The sequence below is a fragment of the Drosophila ananassae genome, chromosome 2R (genome assembly GCF_017639315.1).
Source record: "Drosophila ananassae strain 14024-0371.13 chromosome 2R, ASM1763931v2, whole genome shotgun sequence".
Classification (NCBI taxonomy): Eukaryota; Metazoa; Arthropoda; class Insecta; order Diptera; family Drosophilidae; genus Drosophila; species Drosophila ananassae.
The window spans coordinates 14,833,834-14,852,808 of NC_057928.1; the positions used below are offsets into that span (position 1 = coordinate 14,833,834).

General features: G+C 40.5%; 1 protein-coding gene and 1 long non-coding RNA gene across 5 annotated transcripts; one reads left to right on the forward strand and one right to left on the reverse strand.

Moving 5' to 3' along the window:
- Positions 1 to 2,844: 2,844 nt before the first annotated feature.
- Positions 2,845 to 4,564, reverse strand: LOC116655869. The gene is made up of 3 exons (XR_004310948.2): positions 4,452 to 4,564; positions 3,340 to 4,389; positions 2,845 to 3,277 (listed from the first exon to the last, which is right to left on the reverse strand). It is a non-coding gene; the product is annotated as an uncharacterized LOC116655869 (long non-coding RNA).
- A 171-nt stretch (positions 4,565 to 4,735) lies between these two features.
- On the forward strand, positions 4,736 to 16,655 carry LOC6506671 (UNC93-like protein). 4 transcript variants are annotated; one of them, XM_001957407.4, is made up of 5 exons: positions 4,736 to 5,175; positions 5,341 to 6,194; positions 6,254 to 6,450; positions 6,498 to 6,706; positions 12,610 to 16,391. In XM_001957407.4, the coding sequence occupies exons 2-5, from the start codon at positions 5,991 to 5,993 to the stop codon at positions 12,639 to 12,641; spliced, it is 642 nt and encodes a 213-aa protein (XP_001957443.2). In that variant the 5' UTR covers positions 4,736 to 5,175; positions 5,341 to 5,990; the 3' UTR covers positions 12,642 to 16,391. The 4 variants fall into 4 exon arrangements, 3 of the variants coding, with proteins under 3 accessions (XP_001957443.2, XP_044570389.1, XP_032309983.1); XR_004310845.2 differs by having other exon boundaries at positions 4,736 to 6,194; positions 12,610 to 15,996; positions 16,050 to 16,655; XM_044714454.1 differs by having other exon boundaries at positions 4,737 to 6,194; positions 15,469 to 15,506; positions 15,731 to 16,391.
- Positions 16,656 to 18,975: the final 2,320 nt, after the last annotated feature.

An 18,975-nucleotide genomic window follows, 5' to 3' on the forward strand; every position in this document is an offset into this window, starting at 1 on the left:
AAAGGGATATTATTTCGCAATCAGGACTCCGATATCCTTCGAACTGCATCCCAGGAGTTTGAAACTAGGGCAAAAAAAAAATTGACCAGATTTTCGCGATTTTGACAAGGGGTACCATCAGGATTTTTCGCAAAAATCGGCAAAAATTTTATTGTCGGATTTTGAAAAAATTTTGATGCAGATCGAAGGATATTGATGCCCTGGTTACGAAATGACATCCCTTTCCAAAATCCGTTAAGTGTTAGCCGAGATATGAGCTCGGAAAGAAGCGCCTTGGCGGCCAAAACGCGGCGCAAATTTCTTAGAAATCGTATGGCAGAAAATCTGAAGTACTAGGCGAACAGAAACCAGCAGAAGGTGGGCGAAACTAAGCAGTACAAGCAGTGCATAGCTTTTTTTCAGTTCTGAGGAAGGGAGACAACAGTAGTTTATGGCGCCATTTCACCTCCCTTTCCCTCTTATGGTGAATATTCTTAAACTAAAATTCAAAAAACGGTACTAAAATCCATGATGGCCGACTGTTCCCCAATCCCTGCATCCCAATTTCCAGTCCAGAACGGTAATATTCACTTAATGATGGCAAAGTTAAAATGACACACGGTGTTTTTTTGCGCGTGTCACGATTTGGGGTTCGCGTGAGCGAAAATGCATTGGATCCTATGGGGATGGCGCTTCGTGCTGAGGTGGCGTGCCAAATGACGTGCAAAATCACTCCTGCTCTCCCATCACTACAGCAGCCTAAAATGTCTACCCGTCCCCCTCGATCGCGTCATCTCGTTCCCCCCCATAGAGAATGATGCCGTGATCCCCATCCCATAAGGTGCAATGGGGGGGTAAGGTGCCACCATAGCTGCCTTCCTCCCTTTCCCACATATGGCGAAATGAGAAAAAATTGCTGGGAACTGCTTGAACTGCTTTCGCTTGGCAACCTTCTGCTGGCTTATGTTCGCCTGGTACTTCAAATCTGGCCACGGGCAAAATTCACTGAAATCGAGGAAAAATTTGATGAAGAGGCGTTTAAAAAATGGCTTAAAAAAGGGGTTTTGAGAAGGTTTTAATTATGAAATTATATATTTTTGTTAAATATAAATACTATATTAATTAATAGTATTTTTTAAAACATTTATATCAATTTCCAAATGGCCAAAATATACTTCACAAGTGGCGATATTGCGCTGCCAAAAATGTTGCGCCAATTCCTCGAAATTCGTATGGCAGAAAATCTGAAGTACCAGGCGAACAGAAATCAGCAGAAGGTGGATTTCCACCACCCCCTCACCCTCACTTCGCCAGAAAAATGTCTCGATTATCCCTTCACTGGCCCCATGGGTTTACCATTCTAAGACCATTTTCGCAAGCAAAGCCTTATTAATACCGCAAGAAAAAAGCACAATACTGCTTCCTTTTTATAATTCCAGCATTTTTAACTCGTTCTGTTTCATTGATGGGTTGTTTTTTCGTGAAGTGACATATTTATAACTTAAAATAAAGATTAAATAATGTTAAAGACAGGCGAAGGGTTAATATAGGTATTCTCTCATAAATTGAGAGAAAACGGTACTGAAATCCATGATGGCCGACAGTTCGCCAATCCCTGCATTCAAATTTCCAGTCCAGAACGGTAATTTTCACTTAATGATGGCAAAGTTAAAACGACACGCGTTGTTTTTCTGCGCGTGTCACGATTTGGGGCCAGCGTGAGCGAAAATTCATTGTTTTGTATGGGGCTGTTGCCGCGTGCCGAGAAGTCGTGACAACCGTGGCTCCAAAACACTCAGTACTGCCATCCCCAAGAGAGCTTAATTTGTCAACCTGTCTCCCTCTTAGTGCATTGTCCCATTTCCCCCCATGAAGCCTAGGTTGGAGCCTCCATTGCATTAGGCGGAAAGGGAGGCCGTTACATATTTATATCTGTTTGTCCCGTTCCCCCCTTATGACCAGAAAATAATTATTGCTCTGACGTCACTACACTGCTTGCACTGCTTGGTTTCGGCCACCTTCTGCTGGTTTCTGTTCGCCTAGTACTTCAGATTTTCTGCCATACGATTTCTAAGAAATTTGCGCCGCGTTTTGGCCGCCAAGGCGCGATTTTCCAAGCTCATATCTCGGCTATTTCCTAACGGATTTTGGAAAGGGATGTCATTTCGTGATCAGGACATCCTTATCCTTCGATCTGCATCACAAGTTATTTAAAATCAAACAATAAAATTTTCGCCGACTTTTGCAAAAAATCCTGTCAAAATCTGATTGCCCTTATTTCCAAATCTTAGGATGCAGTTCGAAGGATATCGGTGTGCTGATAACAAAATGTTATCCCTTTTCGAAATCCGTCTAGAAATAGCCGAGATGTGAGCAGTACCCTTAGCCAAAATCGCGAATATCGGCCCGGAATTGGTTTGCCCTGTTTTCAAACATCCTATATCTTAAATAATAATAAGTAGCCAAGATAGTTACGATCCCCAATATGTTGATGTATCATGAGTGGGGGGCGTGGGGGGCATCCTTGAAGGCGTCCAGTGCCTTAGAGGATAGGAGGCTGATACCATTGCCACCAGGGCATAAAAAACAACTAACAATATATTTAAGTTATTCATTTTTGATCGGTAGTACACCATATCTTTTTTATATATTTATTATACTTCACGCTTAGATTATTAACGACCATTCGATATGCGGTGGAAATTATAGCTTTATGAACAATTTCTGTTTTTGACTAATTAAAATAGTGCAAATATTTTCCAAAGGATAACCTCTGTTTAGCATCGTCCACTCCAAAAAGGCCCCAAATTAAGCCGGCACCATTTGTGACCTTGATTAGATTAGATTATTCACGACCATTTAATATGCTGTGGAAATTATAGCTTTATTAACATAGCATCTACGCCACTAGAAAGCATTACGACACAATTTGTGTTTGTGACTAATTAAAATAGTACATCGAATTTTGAAATTTAAAATTTGTATACACTAATTTTTTCTCGATTTTATAGCTGAGTGCGATCGGATCTTTGGATATAATATTATTCCATTATTATTCCATATTATATTATTATAATATTATAAAATATTGGTTTTCTCGTAATCACTTTGATATGATTACCATTTTAAGATTTGAAGCCATTTTAAGTTGCGTTTCTCTCAGTGATTGAACGAATGTATAATTTTTTGAAGCAGCTCTACTAAAATTTTTCGATAACTATTTTCCAAGCATGTTATGCCTCTGGTTAGCATCGTCCACCCCACAAAGGGCCCAGATTAAGTCGGCACCACTTGTGACCTTGAAAAAAATAAAATTTTTTGATTATATCTTAAATAAAAATAAGTACCAAAGACAGTTACGAGCCGAAGTCATAGGACGCCACATCGGTCTCCATGGTGACAGTGTTTTAAGCCATGTCATACGTTCGGATGACACCATTGCCACCATTATGGCATAAGCCACAAGTAACAATATATTAAAATTCTTCATTCTTGATCGGAAGTATCATAATAGTTTGCTTTATATATTCCTTTTATTCTGGGATAGGATTATTCACGACTATTTGTCATGCTATGGCTATTATAGGACTGCTGCATTGGCGAACCAACTAGTTGGTAGATTTAAAAAGTTTCTTCGTTTTTGTTAGTTGTTACACTGATAGAAAAGTGGGTTTTAAATTTGACAACAGAAGAATTTTTTTCTTGAACTAACTATGCATGTACATTCTTGGTCGACTTCCAAGTGTGTTCGTACTTGGTTTAAGTACGAAATTCTTGGTTTTTTTCCGAGTGTAGTATTAGAAATTATAGCTTAAATATTCATCTTACCTCAGGCTAAGATTCTTCCCAACTATTTGACATGCTATGGATATACTAGCTTCGCTTCATTGACGATCAAATTATTTACATCAATGGGCTTATATAAGTTCAACATTTTTCAAAGTTTTAAGAAATTATTGCAAACGGCACTGCCAAAAATGACACTATTAGCTTAAGAAACCATAAAACAGCTTTCTTCGAAATAAGTTACAAACTGAATTGAATTGACAAAATTTGACAAAAAATATATTAAATTATTCCCCTCCAGATTTTGATGCAGATTTTCGCAAAATCGATCGACAAATCATTTAAGGTATGCCGCTCAAGAATCGGATGAGTATTGGCGAAGATATAGCCTTCGCAGTGGCTTAAATTGTCCTCCAGGCCTTTTCATAATTTTTCATCAAAAAGCGAATAAATAATAATTTGAAAAAGGTTGTATGTTGAATTGAATTTGCTAAAAGTTTTTTAAGTTGAGTTTACTCATAACAAATATAACTAAACATTTATTTAGGTTTTTTTGGTTAAAGGTAATAGCTCAGCATCTTTGCCACTTGAAAGCACCGCGACATAATCTGTGAGAAGTATGTCCTGCTTAAGAAAAACATTGTTATTAGAAGTATAATTGAAATATTTAATCTTAAAAATCTTACGGGGAAATGGGGGTGGAAGCGTTCTCGGGTGCCATACCATCAATACTGGGACGAAAGCAACGATATTAACTAAAACAAATAGTAGAACTTTCATTTTAGAGCTTTCATTCACTTATTTCCACTCCATTTTATACTTGAATGGGGCACGGATTAATTACCGGATTAAAATAATTTCAAGGTTCTAGTAATCACTTCGATATGATTGAGGGAACCATTTTGAAGTCTGTTTTTTCAAATTTTGGTCTAATATTAAACGAATTAGAATAAAAAATAATTATGAGGCATTTGAATCATATAGCGATATGATAAGTGTGACGGGAGCTTACAGAAGAGTTCGATTGTTCATTTATCCATTCAGTTTCAATCGCGTTGCTGAAGTAATGTATCTCCATTGGAGCCAAAGGGTATGGAAATCCCCAAAGCATTTTTGATTCCTCGCCAATGTAGACGAAAGAAGTGAAAGGCTGCAACTGTTTTTAAGCTCCGCGTTCGGGTCTTTGAATCGCAAACCTGATTTAATGGGTTAGAAAATCGATCACATCGTTTTCCCGCAGAACTAGGGACCTAGTTGGAAACCAGCCTTTCTTTAATTATGGAAAGTAAGGTCTATAAAGGTTCAAAATCTGATTTTACGGAATTCGCTTAAAATAATAGTAGAAATAAGAAAAATTAAGAAAAATTGGAACGGTACAAAAAAGTGCAACCTGTTTCTGGAATTCTACATGTAAGATTTTACATTTCACTAATGAAGCATACTTGTAGCATACTTTTTGGGTTAAAATTTCATATATGAACGATCCGGAAAGTATGCATAAGTATTTTGAATGCAGAAAAACTGGATATATTGCATATCTCTCGCTGACAATTAATCCAACAATTAATAATTCAGGATACCATATTGATTTGCATAGCTGACACATTTTCCACCGCGTTATCCCTTTTGCGAATCCTCAAAGCAGAGGACCGACTCTGCCTACTGCAGATTGCATGTGTGCACTCACACACACACAAATATGTATGTGTCTTTGCAATTAGCAGCGCTTTATTTGCTGGTGTTGCTGGGGCGTTGCTGTTTTTGCCGCTGCCACCAGCGGTGGCATGCTGCTGACAAATGGAAAGCCATATGAGGCAAACTGGCCTGTGTAGTCGTACAATGACCCACATTGCGATGCGCTTTTATTAGACACGCGAGGCGCAAAAACAAAGGGCTCGACAATGAGCCCAGGAATCCAAAGTCCGTATTCTGTATTCCGGATTCCGGACAATGGCCCAACAAGGAGACGAAGAGGAGAACAACGCCACGACGCCGTCATCGCCACGCAAACAAAACAAAGGCAATGGAAATGTGGCTCACACAGGACATTAAACCCGTTGTGGTAAAATATTAAACACATTTTCCCATGCAATTTTATGTCCTTTGAACTAATTCATATTCTCAAACTATTGAAATCAAAGTTGTTTCGTCACACCAGTCAATAAAAATCTCTTTTCTTTTTATTTATAATAACACATGTACACTGCCCAAAAACCTCCAAGAGGATGTCCTTAGAAAAAAGACGTTCTTCTAATAGGGTTGAAGTAATAGAGGTTGTGGTGCGGCCCAAAAAGTATTATCCAGTGGGTCGTGACCGAACCGAAGATGGCCGTGATAAAATTTTTGTCAGTAAATATGAAAAGTTTCGGATATTCAAAAATGTGATTATCCTTTCTCTGGCCATGATGACGCAATATGTGGCCTACCAGGTTGGTTGCCTATGACCTTCGAATGAAGTCCATTAATTTTTTGTGTTTTTCCCTGTCAGGGCACCCTCAACCTGCAGTCATCGCTTAATGCCGAAGATGGCTTGGGCACAATCGCGTGTTCCTGCATCTATTTGAGCATGGGACTATCCTGCTTGTTCCTTCCGACCCTCATGATCCGTCAGCTGACCTGCAAGGGGACCCTGGTGCTAGGAATGTTTTGTTTTCTTCCCTATATCGGCTTGCAACTCTTTTCAAGGTACGATTTTTCTTGGTACATAACTTCAATAAATTGTATTTATTCAGATTTTATACTTTGGTGCCGGCTGGCATTCTACTTGGTTTGGCCGCTGCCCCCATGTGGGCAGCTCAGGCCACCTACCTCACCCAGATCAGTCAGATATATGCCATTATCACCTCTTCAAGTGTGGACGCCGTGATAACTCTGTTCTTCGGAATATTTTTCTTTGCTTGGCAAAATGCCGATACCATAGGTAATCTGCTCTCCAGCTTAGGTAAGTTATTAGAGTTTGCTTATTAATTCATGAAATCTAATTCAAAAGGATGCCTGAGAACGTATATCCTTAGCCATATAACTTTCAGCATCTACCCCTCGACCCCAGCCAGGTCGATTCGAAAGGCCTCTATTCTGACCTTTATAATTGCATTCCTGATTAGTTGGGGTCCCTTAGGTTGGAGGTTTAATGAAACTTAGAAGCCAGGAGTTGCCGGGGATGATGTTAGGGGAGAAGCTAGCGCAGGACATTGCCCAAGCCCTTTTTAGCCAATGTGGCACTAGGCCAGTTGGAGTTAACCGCAGCAACAATCGTCGTCCCAGAATAATCAGCAGATGAGGGAGCCATGCCACAGAGCTCAACACTTGGCAACACCTGCAACAAAGTGGGCCAGTTTACACCTGCAGTTGCTCTGCGGCCGAAGAGTGGAGCAAGGAAAGGGGCAACTCAGATGAGGCAGGTTACAACTGCGCCGTGTTCCTTTCTGTGTAATTATTTGTAATTTGTTTGCTCAAGTGTAGGCAAGTGGAGACTTTGTTGTTGGCAATGCAAACCAATTGTTCTAGTGGGTCCAGGCATTCGCCCAGCCTTGCATACTCGGAAGTGCTTAACTACGGTTGTTATTGCACCTAATATAATATTGAGGCAGTGGGGACATGTTGGCTGTCGTAAATCGAAAATGCCAACAACCACTTAAAAGCCTTTCCATTTGAAATATTAGACAATGGCCCACGAAATGGGAGGCATTACGGAAGCTGTCACCATACTTATAGTTACGCAGATTGATGATGGCGACGACTGGCAGCGGAAACGGAAATGTCTGTTTCGCCTCCCAGACAGGCATTAAGAAATAATTAACCCGAAATAGCGAAAATCTGTAAGAAAGCCGAAAGCTCATTGCGTAATGGTCCATTCGATGTGACAAAGAAAAACAAAAGTACAAAGGATTCATAAATTATGGTTTTCTAAATGGAGTATAAAGAGAAAATAAATAGTTGAGGGTTTTTCGCAAAAAAAATGTAAAAACAGATGGACCTAAGCATAAGTTATATTATTTATTAGCCAATTAAAAGTATTTTTTTCTTAGTTATGTTATTCATAGTTATATTTTTGTCAAGTGTAGAGAGCGGGTCATTTCCTAAACCAATTCTGTGGGAGTTGCTTGGGATGAGCGAGAAACCCTTGGGACAATAACTATGTTCTGAGTCATCAGACCATCCATATTTCAATTACATCCCGAAACCAAAACGAACCACAAAAGAACCGAGACGAGGCCTGGGGCATGTGCTCAGGGCATGGTCTTCGAGTTGAATACATTTCGATTAATACAAATTTGCTTTTTCCCTCTTTGAATGCAAATCGAATTATGCGCGGAATTTAAGTGGAATTTCTTTTGGGGTGAGAAAGGGAATTCGGCGAAAATTTGCATCAATTTTTCTTGGTATTAACAACAGGACTTGTATAAAGCGATTGTGAAGGGGAATGTTGCTGCTGCCTTTGGTGTGCTATCTGTGCTATTATTGAGTTAATAAATCACATGCCAGCTTCAATTACCACTCCCGGCAAACGCTTACCTCAAAAATTCCGCTGACTGACAACTCAGAGCTTCGGTTAGTTGCGTTTCGGAATGCTCAAGGAGTCGAAATGTCATTACCAGGCCCTTGAAATATTCGATTTTCTATTCAGATGGTAAATTTGCGTAATAACTCAGCCGGTCCTGCGCCGATTCGTCTCAATATTCGCCAATCTGGGTCTGGATTCGCGCTTGTTTGCCATTTGGCTTGGAAAAAAGGGAAAGTGCGGGAAGTGGGCTTATCCTGAATGGATGGATGAATAGCGACTTGGATGGGCGTCTCGAGCATGTTGAGCTTAATGGAAATCGCTGTGGAATTGAATTAGACGAACGAGGGTGTCAGGCCAATGCTTGCCTCAGATTGTTGCATCAAGTGCAAACAAGGGGAGGAATTTGTTTTGGGGCTATATCCTCAACAACATTCTTAGTTCATATAAAAGAATTTCAACAGCAAAGGGCCGTTTTCGGGGCAAAAATTGAAATCACTAAGGAAGTATAAAGAAGACTTCACTTTATGTCTTAATTGTTAAGTTCTACTCACTTTAAGTCTTGCAACTGAACACTTCATTGAACCGCATTGAAAAGAGCGCCAAGAGGTCGGAAAGTTACCGAAATCGAAGTCCTTTGTAACCCTCGTGAATCGCCTGAAACACAGCACAGCGTGAACGTGCGAACAAACCGGATATCCGTTTATGGAGCGGATGTTGCCTGATTTCCGCCCCGTTGACAGGCCGACCAATATCCCAATGGGCAGCCAACCAGTCCACCATCCCGACAGACCGCCAGACAGAATTGTTTCCAATAATTTATCTTCAACTTGCATTAAATGACAAAAATTCTGTATTGTTGGGCCAGTCATCGGTCCGGTCACATAAATCAGAGATCAAAACCCAATTCCCGGGCACGGTAATTGCTGTGGAAATGCGGCCAAACTGGGTTAAGCTGAAATTAGTTGCTTAGAGTCGGACTAGCCGGCAAACATTTTTGATTTAGCTTTTCGATTGGCCGCTCTGCCGGCAATTGTAGTTCAGTTTCCAGTTGTTGGCATAAACTTTTTCACCATCCATACACAAACAACTGGCTCAAACAATATTTCAGAGCAGAGAAAAGTCGCATTGTAGGATGTACATGAATATCCTCTGTAAGAGTCTAACATATTATGGACTTTAAATGGATGTATCTTATCTAATGTTTAATATTTAGAGACTAAACTATTGTACGAAACTGAAGGTGTCAAAGTCTACCTATTGTAGGCTACCTATATTGTTTTTTTTTAAATGTATCATATTACGGAGTATCTTTAACTTCGGTTCCCTGAACTGACGGGCTTTCTTGTTCTGTCTCCGCTACTGGCTGGGTCTCTGGATTTGGTCCTGCTACTGCTTCTGGTCCTGGCATGGGCAACATGTACAGTAAATTTTCATTTGCAAGACAGTTGGTTGTGTTGAAGAGAGGAAGTGGGCGGTGCTGGACGGGGGGATATGCATTTAAATACGTGTTGAATTATTGTCCTGCAATTGCAGGAGCTGCAGAATGCGCCGAGGATGTGCTCCAGTTCCAGTTTCAGTTTCAGTTTCAGTTCCGCACAGTTCACACTCCGCCTGCTCGTATCTATTAAATAAAATTGCTTAATTTTCTGCAGCTGCAGACAACAGAGATATCGCGGAGGTTCCTGGAGGAGCATCAAACATTACAAAACTTTCATCATTGTGTGACATGAAATTATTTGTTAGCTCGTTCTTGCCATTCTGTAGCTTTTCTGTTGCCAGCTGCTGTTTTAGTTGCCTGGCAACATTCATTCCTGTTGTTTAGATTTTAGATGCAATGGCATTCTGTTTATGGTGGACTCCTCTGGTGTCGTCCTCGGGTAAGTTATGTTCGTGTAGTTGCTTGTACGTTTTCCAGTTCCGCTTATTGTTGTTCAGTTGGCCAGCATGACAATAATAGTAATAATAATTAAAATAAATGGACTGTTATTCGATGTCATGTGTAGTGGGAACTGCGGACTGGTTTTATAATCTCGAGAAAGGGGAAACTAAGACAGTTGAGCGGCAAAATTCAAGATATTTACGATTAAAACTAGAGTCCAAATAACAGAAAATGTTTTTAAGGATATATGGAATGAACAGCAAAGCAAGAGCTTATCTTCACTTAGTTAATGATTTTTATAATGTAAGATTTAAGGACATAAAATTCGAAGCTAAAGGCAATGCCATCACTCACCACCATGAAGACATCATACTGGCTTACCTTTATCGGGGTAATCATGGTCATCATTGGCACAGTCGGGCAGAGGAATCCTCGAATCCTTTTTCCACTTCCTGGCCACTGCCATTGGCAACCCTTAGACGTCGGAAACAGAACAACAGACCAACAGGAGGGAAGACGTCAGACGGCTGAACACAGAAGACAGACGAGACATCAGACGAGACGAGACGAGAGAAAACCCGGCAACATCGGACTCATAATTCATTAAGACTTTTTTGAGTTATGCACAAGTTTGTTCCTTCTTTTCCCGTTCGCACCGTTCCGTTTATGTTCCTTTTGCAAAAACTCTGTCTGTTGCCGGAGGACAAAACCGATAAGGACTGATGTCGGGGTAGCTGCTCTTCTGCTGCCGCTTGATAACTGGCTACCGTTAATTTTTCTTTTGCGCCCCGACACTCCCCATCCCCCAATAGCTTCCCAGGACATCTCTTTAAGGTGTTCACTCTGGAAGCCATAAACAAAGGCTTTGCTCACGCCTCCACACCACTCCACTCAGAGCTGGCCATTCTTCAGTTTTCACTCCCATTTTCTACTGCCTTTGCTGCTGCTACTGCTACTGCTACTGCTTCTTTAGCTGCGCTTTTGCTTGCACGCCTTGAAAACTGGTGCATTGTGTGCTAAAGTTAGCCCCAATTGGTAGGGACAGTGGGGGCTAAGGACGATTGTAAAAAAAATATATTTATTTTTGTTAAATATGTATTCTTAATTTGTTTTCCTAAAAATGTTTGGCTACTAGCATATTTTAGGGATTGAATTTTGCTTCGAGCTCGGAAGAGAACCACTGTGCAAGGTCCTTTGGTACTGGCCACGTTTACGGCTGTCAGCTTCTCTTTCCCCCAAACCAAACCAACCGGCAATAAGTTCAGGCAGCTGGCTGTGAACAAAATGAAATTGTTTTGCTCGAGTCGCCGGCAACGCTTTGCTTTTTTATTCGGCTTCTTTTTAGTATGCCGAACAGCAGCTGCTATTCTACAGATCCTGATTCAGCTGGGACCTGGGCGGCAGGGCGCCAAGAGCAGGGAGTAAAAAGGAGTGGCCGCCATGTCCTGGCTTTAACCCTTGTTTCCACTACTCACACACACTGTGTCCTGTACCGTTCTATTCTCGCGGCGCTGCACAGAATTTGTAATTGCAATGTCGGTTAATTAAATACAGTTTTACTTTATGTAGCCCGGTCGCTCGTTCGCACTCGGCTGCCGTTGTTTATCTTGTGTAGACGTCATTTTTCTCTATTTTTCACTTAGGGCTTGTTACGCTCTCCACTGAGCCTAGTCCTAGAGGCTGCTCCCTCGAAATTTATTGCCGCCACCGGGATGGGGAGCCTCAAAGGAGCAGCTTGCAAAAGGATTATGAGAGGGACACGGTCTCGAGTACGGCAACATCAACAACAGGAAATAAGTTGCTCTTTAAATGAAAAAAAATGAAAGCATTCTTTGGATATCAATATATAAATGCACATAATAAGTATTGAGTTGAATTGAAGTTTTTGTGGCCAATATACAGTATATTTTCTTGTAGCAGTTCAACGGACTATAACGAATAGTATCAGTTTTGCAATATCTGCCCTTTCTTTCTCGTTCTTCTTTATTTCTTTGGTATGTCCTTTATTTGCTCTGGAGACCCCGGGTTAAACTGCTATTGCAATTACTAGAGCATATGTTCAGCAATTAAAAAATGTTCCACATACGCACTGTGGGCTACTATCTCTTTTCTGATTTTTCTTGCTCTTCGTATACATTTTCTGATCTCTCCTGACTTTTTGTGGCCTTGGGTTGCTTTAAGATTAATAAATCTTAAGAACATTTTCAATTGATGTGAACTATTTCTTCTAACATTGATCCTTAAATTTGTACTAATTTTTGAAGAATATCAAAAGTCTAAACAATAGGAATTCTGGAGGAAGAGTGAGTTTTTCTTAGAGAGAAATCCGACCATTAGAATTCTAAACAGAAAGTTAAACAATAATTCAGTGGGCAAAATTATGGCCACACCGCACTCCCCCCTCGGAGTAATCAAATATTATTTATTTGCTGTTTACACATATAACATTTCTTCCTCATAGCCCCACCGACCCACTGGCCCTCCCACCACTGACTGGATAAATTTATGCAAATTGTGCGTGGTGTGAGATGCGAACGAACATGAGGCATAAATTGGCTTATTGCGCTATAAATTGTATTTATTTTGATGAAATTTACACAAGGCATGAACGAAACGCCATGAATCCATGTTTGCCCGTTCACATATATATTTATTCCAGCCGCTGCCCCATCAGATCTTAAAGCTCCGAGTCATATATTTAAGGTTCTTTATAATGAACCGCAATGCAGAAAACGCCTTGATAAGAAATTAAATATAAAATGCGTGGGAAAATGCTTCGGGTTTGCGACGAAAACGGAAATGAGATGCTTGTACATGTTTCTTTTTTTCTTTTTTTTATACACTTGGAAAAAAAATGTTTAAAAGTCAAAAGGAAACTCAATCTGTACAAGCAAATCTTCTTTTTTTGGATTAGAAGTTATTTGTTTCTAAAAATTTTTATTTTATTGCTCCTGGATAGCCTCAGATTATTTTTTTCCAGTGCATCGAATTCTCAGCTAAGCGACATTGATGTTTATGGATTTTGATTGCCCCCGCCTCATCATCTCACCATCGTCCTAGGGCCAGGAGCGATGCCAGGATAAGCACGCTTCCCTGCACAGGGGCCACATTGTCGCCTTGGCACGCCCCCTCGCCCCCACTGCGTCGCTCCCCGCGCTCCTCGGCCCCTCTTCCAACATCGCAACATTTAATGAATATCGAAATTGGCAATTTCAATATTAAAGCGATTTCGCCAGGCTATATGAGCTGTGCCATGCCCGATAAGATTAGACCGAGATGGCACCCCGTCCATATCCTTATTCGGATACATATATTAGTGCGTGTGCATATGTGTGGGTGGTGGTGGTGTGGTGGAGCTGGAGCTGGAGGGGCTGGATGTACTTAGTCGATTCGAAAGTCATTGGCGTGTAAATTACGCCAGTCATGATGTTTTCCATGCTTCGATTTGATGATGCGGAAAAGTAAAACCACAAAATCTGGTGCCCCATTGGAGCTCCAGCGTAAATCCCCCTTTAGTCCCGGACTCTGTGGCTCTGGATATGCAAATGACAATGCAGTTTCGGTTGTGTTTTCTTTTTCTAGAATTAATCAAGCAGCCAACCACTCGAACGAGTAAATTGTTATCCAGCCAGGGGATCCATTTCCCCTTCCTTGCCACCCCAAACTTTTCAATCTAATTGGCCAGCAGCTGCTGGGGACCCATATTCATCTCTCTGTGGCACGAACGGCGGAAGGGGGGATTCTTTAGTGTTTTGACTGCCATTTGTAGTTGAGCCAGAACTCATAAAATCCAGTCAAGAGTTGTTACTGTCTAGTTACATTCTGGGCAGACGAAGTCGGGCTAAGCCCTGGGGTTGGATGTGATTTTGGGGGACGGAGGCACTCCGGCCAGAGAGATTCGTGATGAAATTTGCAACCACCGGAATAAAAAGCATCAGTAGCCGGCTTCAATGTACATAAACGGGAATTAATTTCCAACAAAATGACAAGGCAAACGACTAACATCGGAAGGGTGGGGCCCCAACAAGCCAAACTCAACTGAAGGAATTCGAGGCATTGAAAGGGTTAAGGGTAAAACATCCTCAAATGGAATAAGGAAAACAACTGAGGTAGCACAGAAAACCCGCAAAAGATCCTTTAACAACTTAATTAATTAATGAAACGAAAACATTTACAAAATAAAGGGTGGGGATTCTTTTTATTTTAAATTCAAAAAAGGCTTACACAATCTCTAATTAAACTATCTGCATTGCCTGTTTTTTGCTGGTCGTATTACTCTAAAATGAATACTTTTTCTTACCCTTTATTATATAAATATAAATTCTTTAGGCCAACTTCCTCCATTTGGCTAAAGAGGAAAAAATCAATCAACGCAACTGCAATCACATTTCGCTCGTCGAGCAATCAACATCCGTTACATTAATTTGATGTTGCCCCTGCCACACTACCACGCACCATCGTCGGCTAACAATATTAAAATCCTTATCAAATCGAAATTAAAAACCAGTTGAAATTGCTTCCTTCGTCCTCCGTCTTCCACCGTTTCTGCACAATTTCCATTCCGGCAACAACTACAGTTCATCTGGCAGCAGGAACCAGAAATCACGGACCCCTTGGCCTGGCCCGGACCCATAAAACTTAAAATAAATATGCAGCGTGTGCCTCGGACTCTTCTGTGTCTCTGTGAGTGTGCGAGTATCTGCCTGCCTGTGTAACCGATAACATCATTATTGATGAAGCTTTGGCCAGAAGTCACATCCAGCCCAGCCAGCCAGCCAGCCATCCAGCCAACCAGCCAGCAAATGGCAGAAAAGCAGAAAGGCAACTCGAACAGATTGCAGAAATGTGCGCCCAAGGAGCGCCGCAGACTCACATTCAGAGATATAGATGGATATAGAGGTCACCATGCCACTCGCTGCTCCGGAACTTCCTCCTTTTCAAAGGACCTCATTCGGGGGTGGAAAGCAGTCTCGTTTAGAGATTGGAAATCGTAGACATCCTCGGCATCGGCATCGCCATCGCCACCACCGTTGCAGTGGCAGTCGTCGTCGTCGTAATAACTGTAATTGATTTTTGATTTGTGATTTAATTTAACACAGTTAAATGAATTGAAGTGGGAAGATGCCGGGGCTCAGGAATGCTATGGGGCTCAGGAAAAGGGCAGACCCAGGGAAATCGTCCTGGCCAGAGGTGGCAAGTTAAGCCAGGGGCTGGGCTCGAGTAAATAGGTGATGAAATGAAAAAGTCCTCTGAATCTATAAGGATTTGCGTTCTTGTCAGTTCTGAATTGGACAAATATTAATAATCATATTACTTTCAGATAGAAAAACGCAGATGACTTGACACTATGTTTTTGACGTGAGAATATGTTTTTAAGTTATCTGATTTATATATTTGTATATTTTTTAGAGATTTGATTTTTCATATAAAATTTATTCTAATGCTTTAATACTTTTCAGGAATTCAAAACTTCTCCATTTTCTTTACAGATCCAGCCTCTTGTCACAATTGCTCATTTCTTAAACCATTTTATTTTAACTCCCCAGTTTATGAATAAATATTATATTATTTTCTATCCACAGCAAGGAAACTATCGGGAACAGGAAAAATACGAACAACTGGCAAAGGACTTGGCGGCTGCTAAGGGAAATGAAAGGGACGCTAAGCTGGCCAAGGAGCATGCCGAAATATATAGCAAAAAAATTAAACAACAGGCCGAGGACTCCGACGGGGAAGATGACGACCTGGATCATGATGTGAGGGTGGAGGACAGAGCTAAGAGGATGTTCAAATGTTTCTTCTCTCGGAAAAAATGACATAGAACATAAAATATTATTAATACCGAGATGTAGATATATCCAAAAAGTTTAAATTTCTTCATGCATTCAGTATTTACTGTAGAGTTTTTTCGAACCACGCCTGCAAGGACAACGAAGGAGCCCTATAATTGCCACCCACAAAAAAACCCGAAAAAAATCCAGCACACGAGCGGGGGAGCTGCAATGGCAATTACTTGGCGTTGATGATGGCCCAAGATGCCTTCAGTTTTCACTGCATTCGCATCCTGGCATCGAAGCCGGGTGAGGAGAAGGTCGTGGGACCGTAAAAGGACAATGCTTTGATTGCCCTGTGGAAGATAAAGGAGAGACACGCCAGACGTTGTTAATGTCTGGTCATGAGTTAAACACTTCAATAAAACGTGAGCGTGTGTGTAAGAGTGCTCTGGCCAGGGCTATAAAACAATTGTTTCACCATATTTAGTCCTTGGGCGGAAACCGAATTATATTACACATACGACACGTTGGCATGTATAGAGGGGGCTTTCTCGCCTGCAAATAATAAAAATGAAAAGGAATTCAAGAAGTTTTTGCAGCCACCTTAACATTATCAAAAACTATTAAACTATAATTATTTTTTAAAGCCTCTCTTTCCTATAGTCTTCAGATTTAAAGCCATAGCCAATAAATCGTAAACATTTCCGTAACCAACACAAAGGAGCTAAACAAATAAGTTAGAGTGTATTTTATTTGACTAGTCCATGAGAAATGAGCTCTTCAAAGTTATTCAAAGGGGGCTAGAGGAGACTTTGGTCGGGTTATAAATTATTTCATTTCCGAACTGCCGTGCTGGGAGAAATCGATGCAATTAAAAATCAACAAAAGTCCCGCATTGCTCTTAAGGCCTGAAGGCGACCAATCAACAAAATGGGGAAAGGACGGCAAATTGGTAGGCATCGGACAAAGAGAATTCTCAAAATGTCCAAAAGGAATTTTTTAACTCTCTGGCTCCCTGATTCTCTGGCATCTGGGCTCTCCTTATTCAAATGGCCTGCAGCTGGCAATTTCCAATTTAACAAATGACAAAAATTGTTGAGCATATTGATTGCATTGCCTGGCGACATTGGAGAGGTGGCGAATTCTCAGCGTTCAGATCCGAGAACAAAAGGATTTGTCAAATATCTATTACTACAACCTCAACCACAAATAAATACTGAAGACACGATTTTGCAGAATATGTAGCTTAAATAGTTTTCGGTGAGTAATTGTAAGAAGGACTTTCAAACTTCTTATGTGCATCAACGATAAAGTGACGACAATGCGTCCAGACAGGCCATAAAAGGACCTTCCTGCCCGCAGCAATAACTTAGCCGACAATCATAATAAAAAAGCGAGAGAAAATATAAAAGGAAATCTAAAACGAACCGCGGCCGGAGAAAGTCAATTTGTTAAGCTGCAGTCAGGAGCATGATCTGGGGAAAAGGCAGAGCAAAGACCAAGGCAGGACAAAGGAAAAAGTGAAGAACTGGGACGCACTGCCTTCACTTAAAGAAAGGCTGAAAGTCTTGCATACACTGAAATAATACCATTCAAAAATGGGGCATAAGGTTTAAAAGAAAATTATGGAAATAAAAAAGTGGATTATAAAAATATAGTTTTCAAAGCATACCATTATAAAAGTACATTTTAGATATCAAAAATTGTTACAATACTAATATTTTCCATGTACGATAAAGCTAAAGAGGAAGCTAAGACTTTTTCCCCACTTATTTTATTAGAATTAAATTGATTTCTTGCGGCAGGCCCGGAGATGGCGAAGTTAGAGGGAAAAAACTGCGACGGCGACAGGCTTTGGCTGGCATCAAAATTAATATAAAATGAAAAGTTTTGAAATTTATTACAAATTGAATTGATTTATGCAGCGAATGGCTCTCGGGCTGGAAGGTGACAAAGTGAAAACTTTGCCTTGGTCCCCAGCAGAGCAAATTAAATCGGAATGAAGGGAGAGAATTTTTGTGCATCCAGCGCGTTAATCAGATAAAATGGTTCAACCTCAGAGCCATTTCCAGTTCGCTTTTTCCACCAGGAGTTTGCTTTTCCGGCCTCAAAGTTATGCGACCTCACGCAACAGTCCGTGCCATGCCTGTATGCCGCTCACAGGCAGCACCCTTTAGGCTTCCAGGACGTGTATGCATTACAGCAACAGTCGAGAGTAAATAACAGCAGGGGCGTGTGGCATGTGGCGTGTGGCGAGGGGACAGTGCGTTGAAATGTTGGACACGTTGCAGTTGCACGCAATTAAAATAACACTTGTTAAAATATTTATTATATGTGGAAAGGAGGCGGCTTGAAAAAATAGTTTGGCAAAAAATATGCGTATACGTATAGGATGTATCGAAAACGCTGACTCTGTGGCCATAAAAATGAATGGATTTTTTGATAATAAAGTCCTGTAAATGAATTATGCTGCTTAAGTTTTAGCTTTTTAAATTTTTCTTCTCCAAAAGCAATATTCTCTCAAAATGCCTTTGATTTTTTTTAAATACTTTATGTAAAACATCCTTTAGACTGTGAATTAATTTTTAATTAAAAAGCTAGAATTCTCTTTTGAAAGGCATTTAATGAAAATGTGAATGGCTATTACAGAGTTTATAACTTGAATAAACTTAAAAAGAAAAATAAAATAAATAGGTGGGAAGGAAAAAAATAAAGGGAATGGGAGAAGCAATCGTGTTTAATTGGCTACACCCAATGAAAATTTAAATAAAAGTTAATAAAATTGATTTCGATCAAATAGTTTGATGCCTGACTGGCAATGTTTTTGTGCCGAGCGCAACAGTACATCGCTGAATAATAATAAAATAATAATGATGGGCAACAAAGGGAATCTGAAATTCATTAAATTGAAATTGCTTTATTTGCTCACATACTTGCCGGGTCAAAACCGAGCCCAACAAAGCAAATACCAGAAAAAAGGACACTGGCAGGTGAATCAAACGAGTTTTGCTTAATTAATTGATTTTAAACATGCATAAAGCAATTTGTAGTAT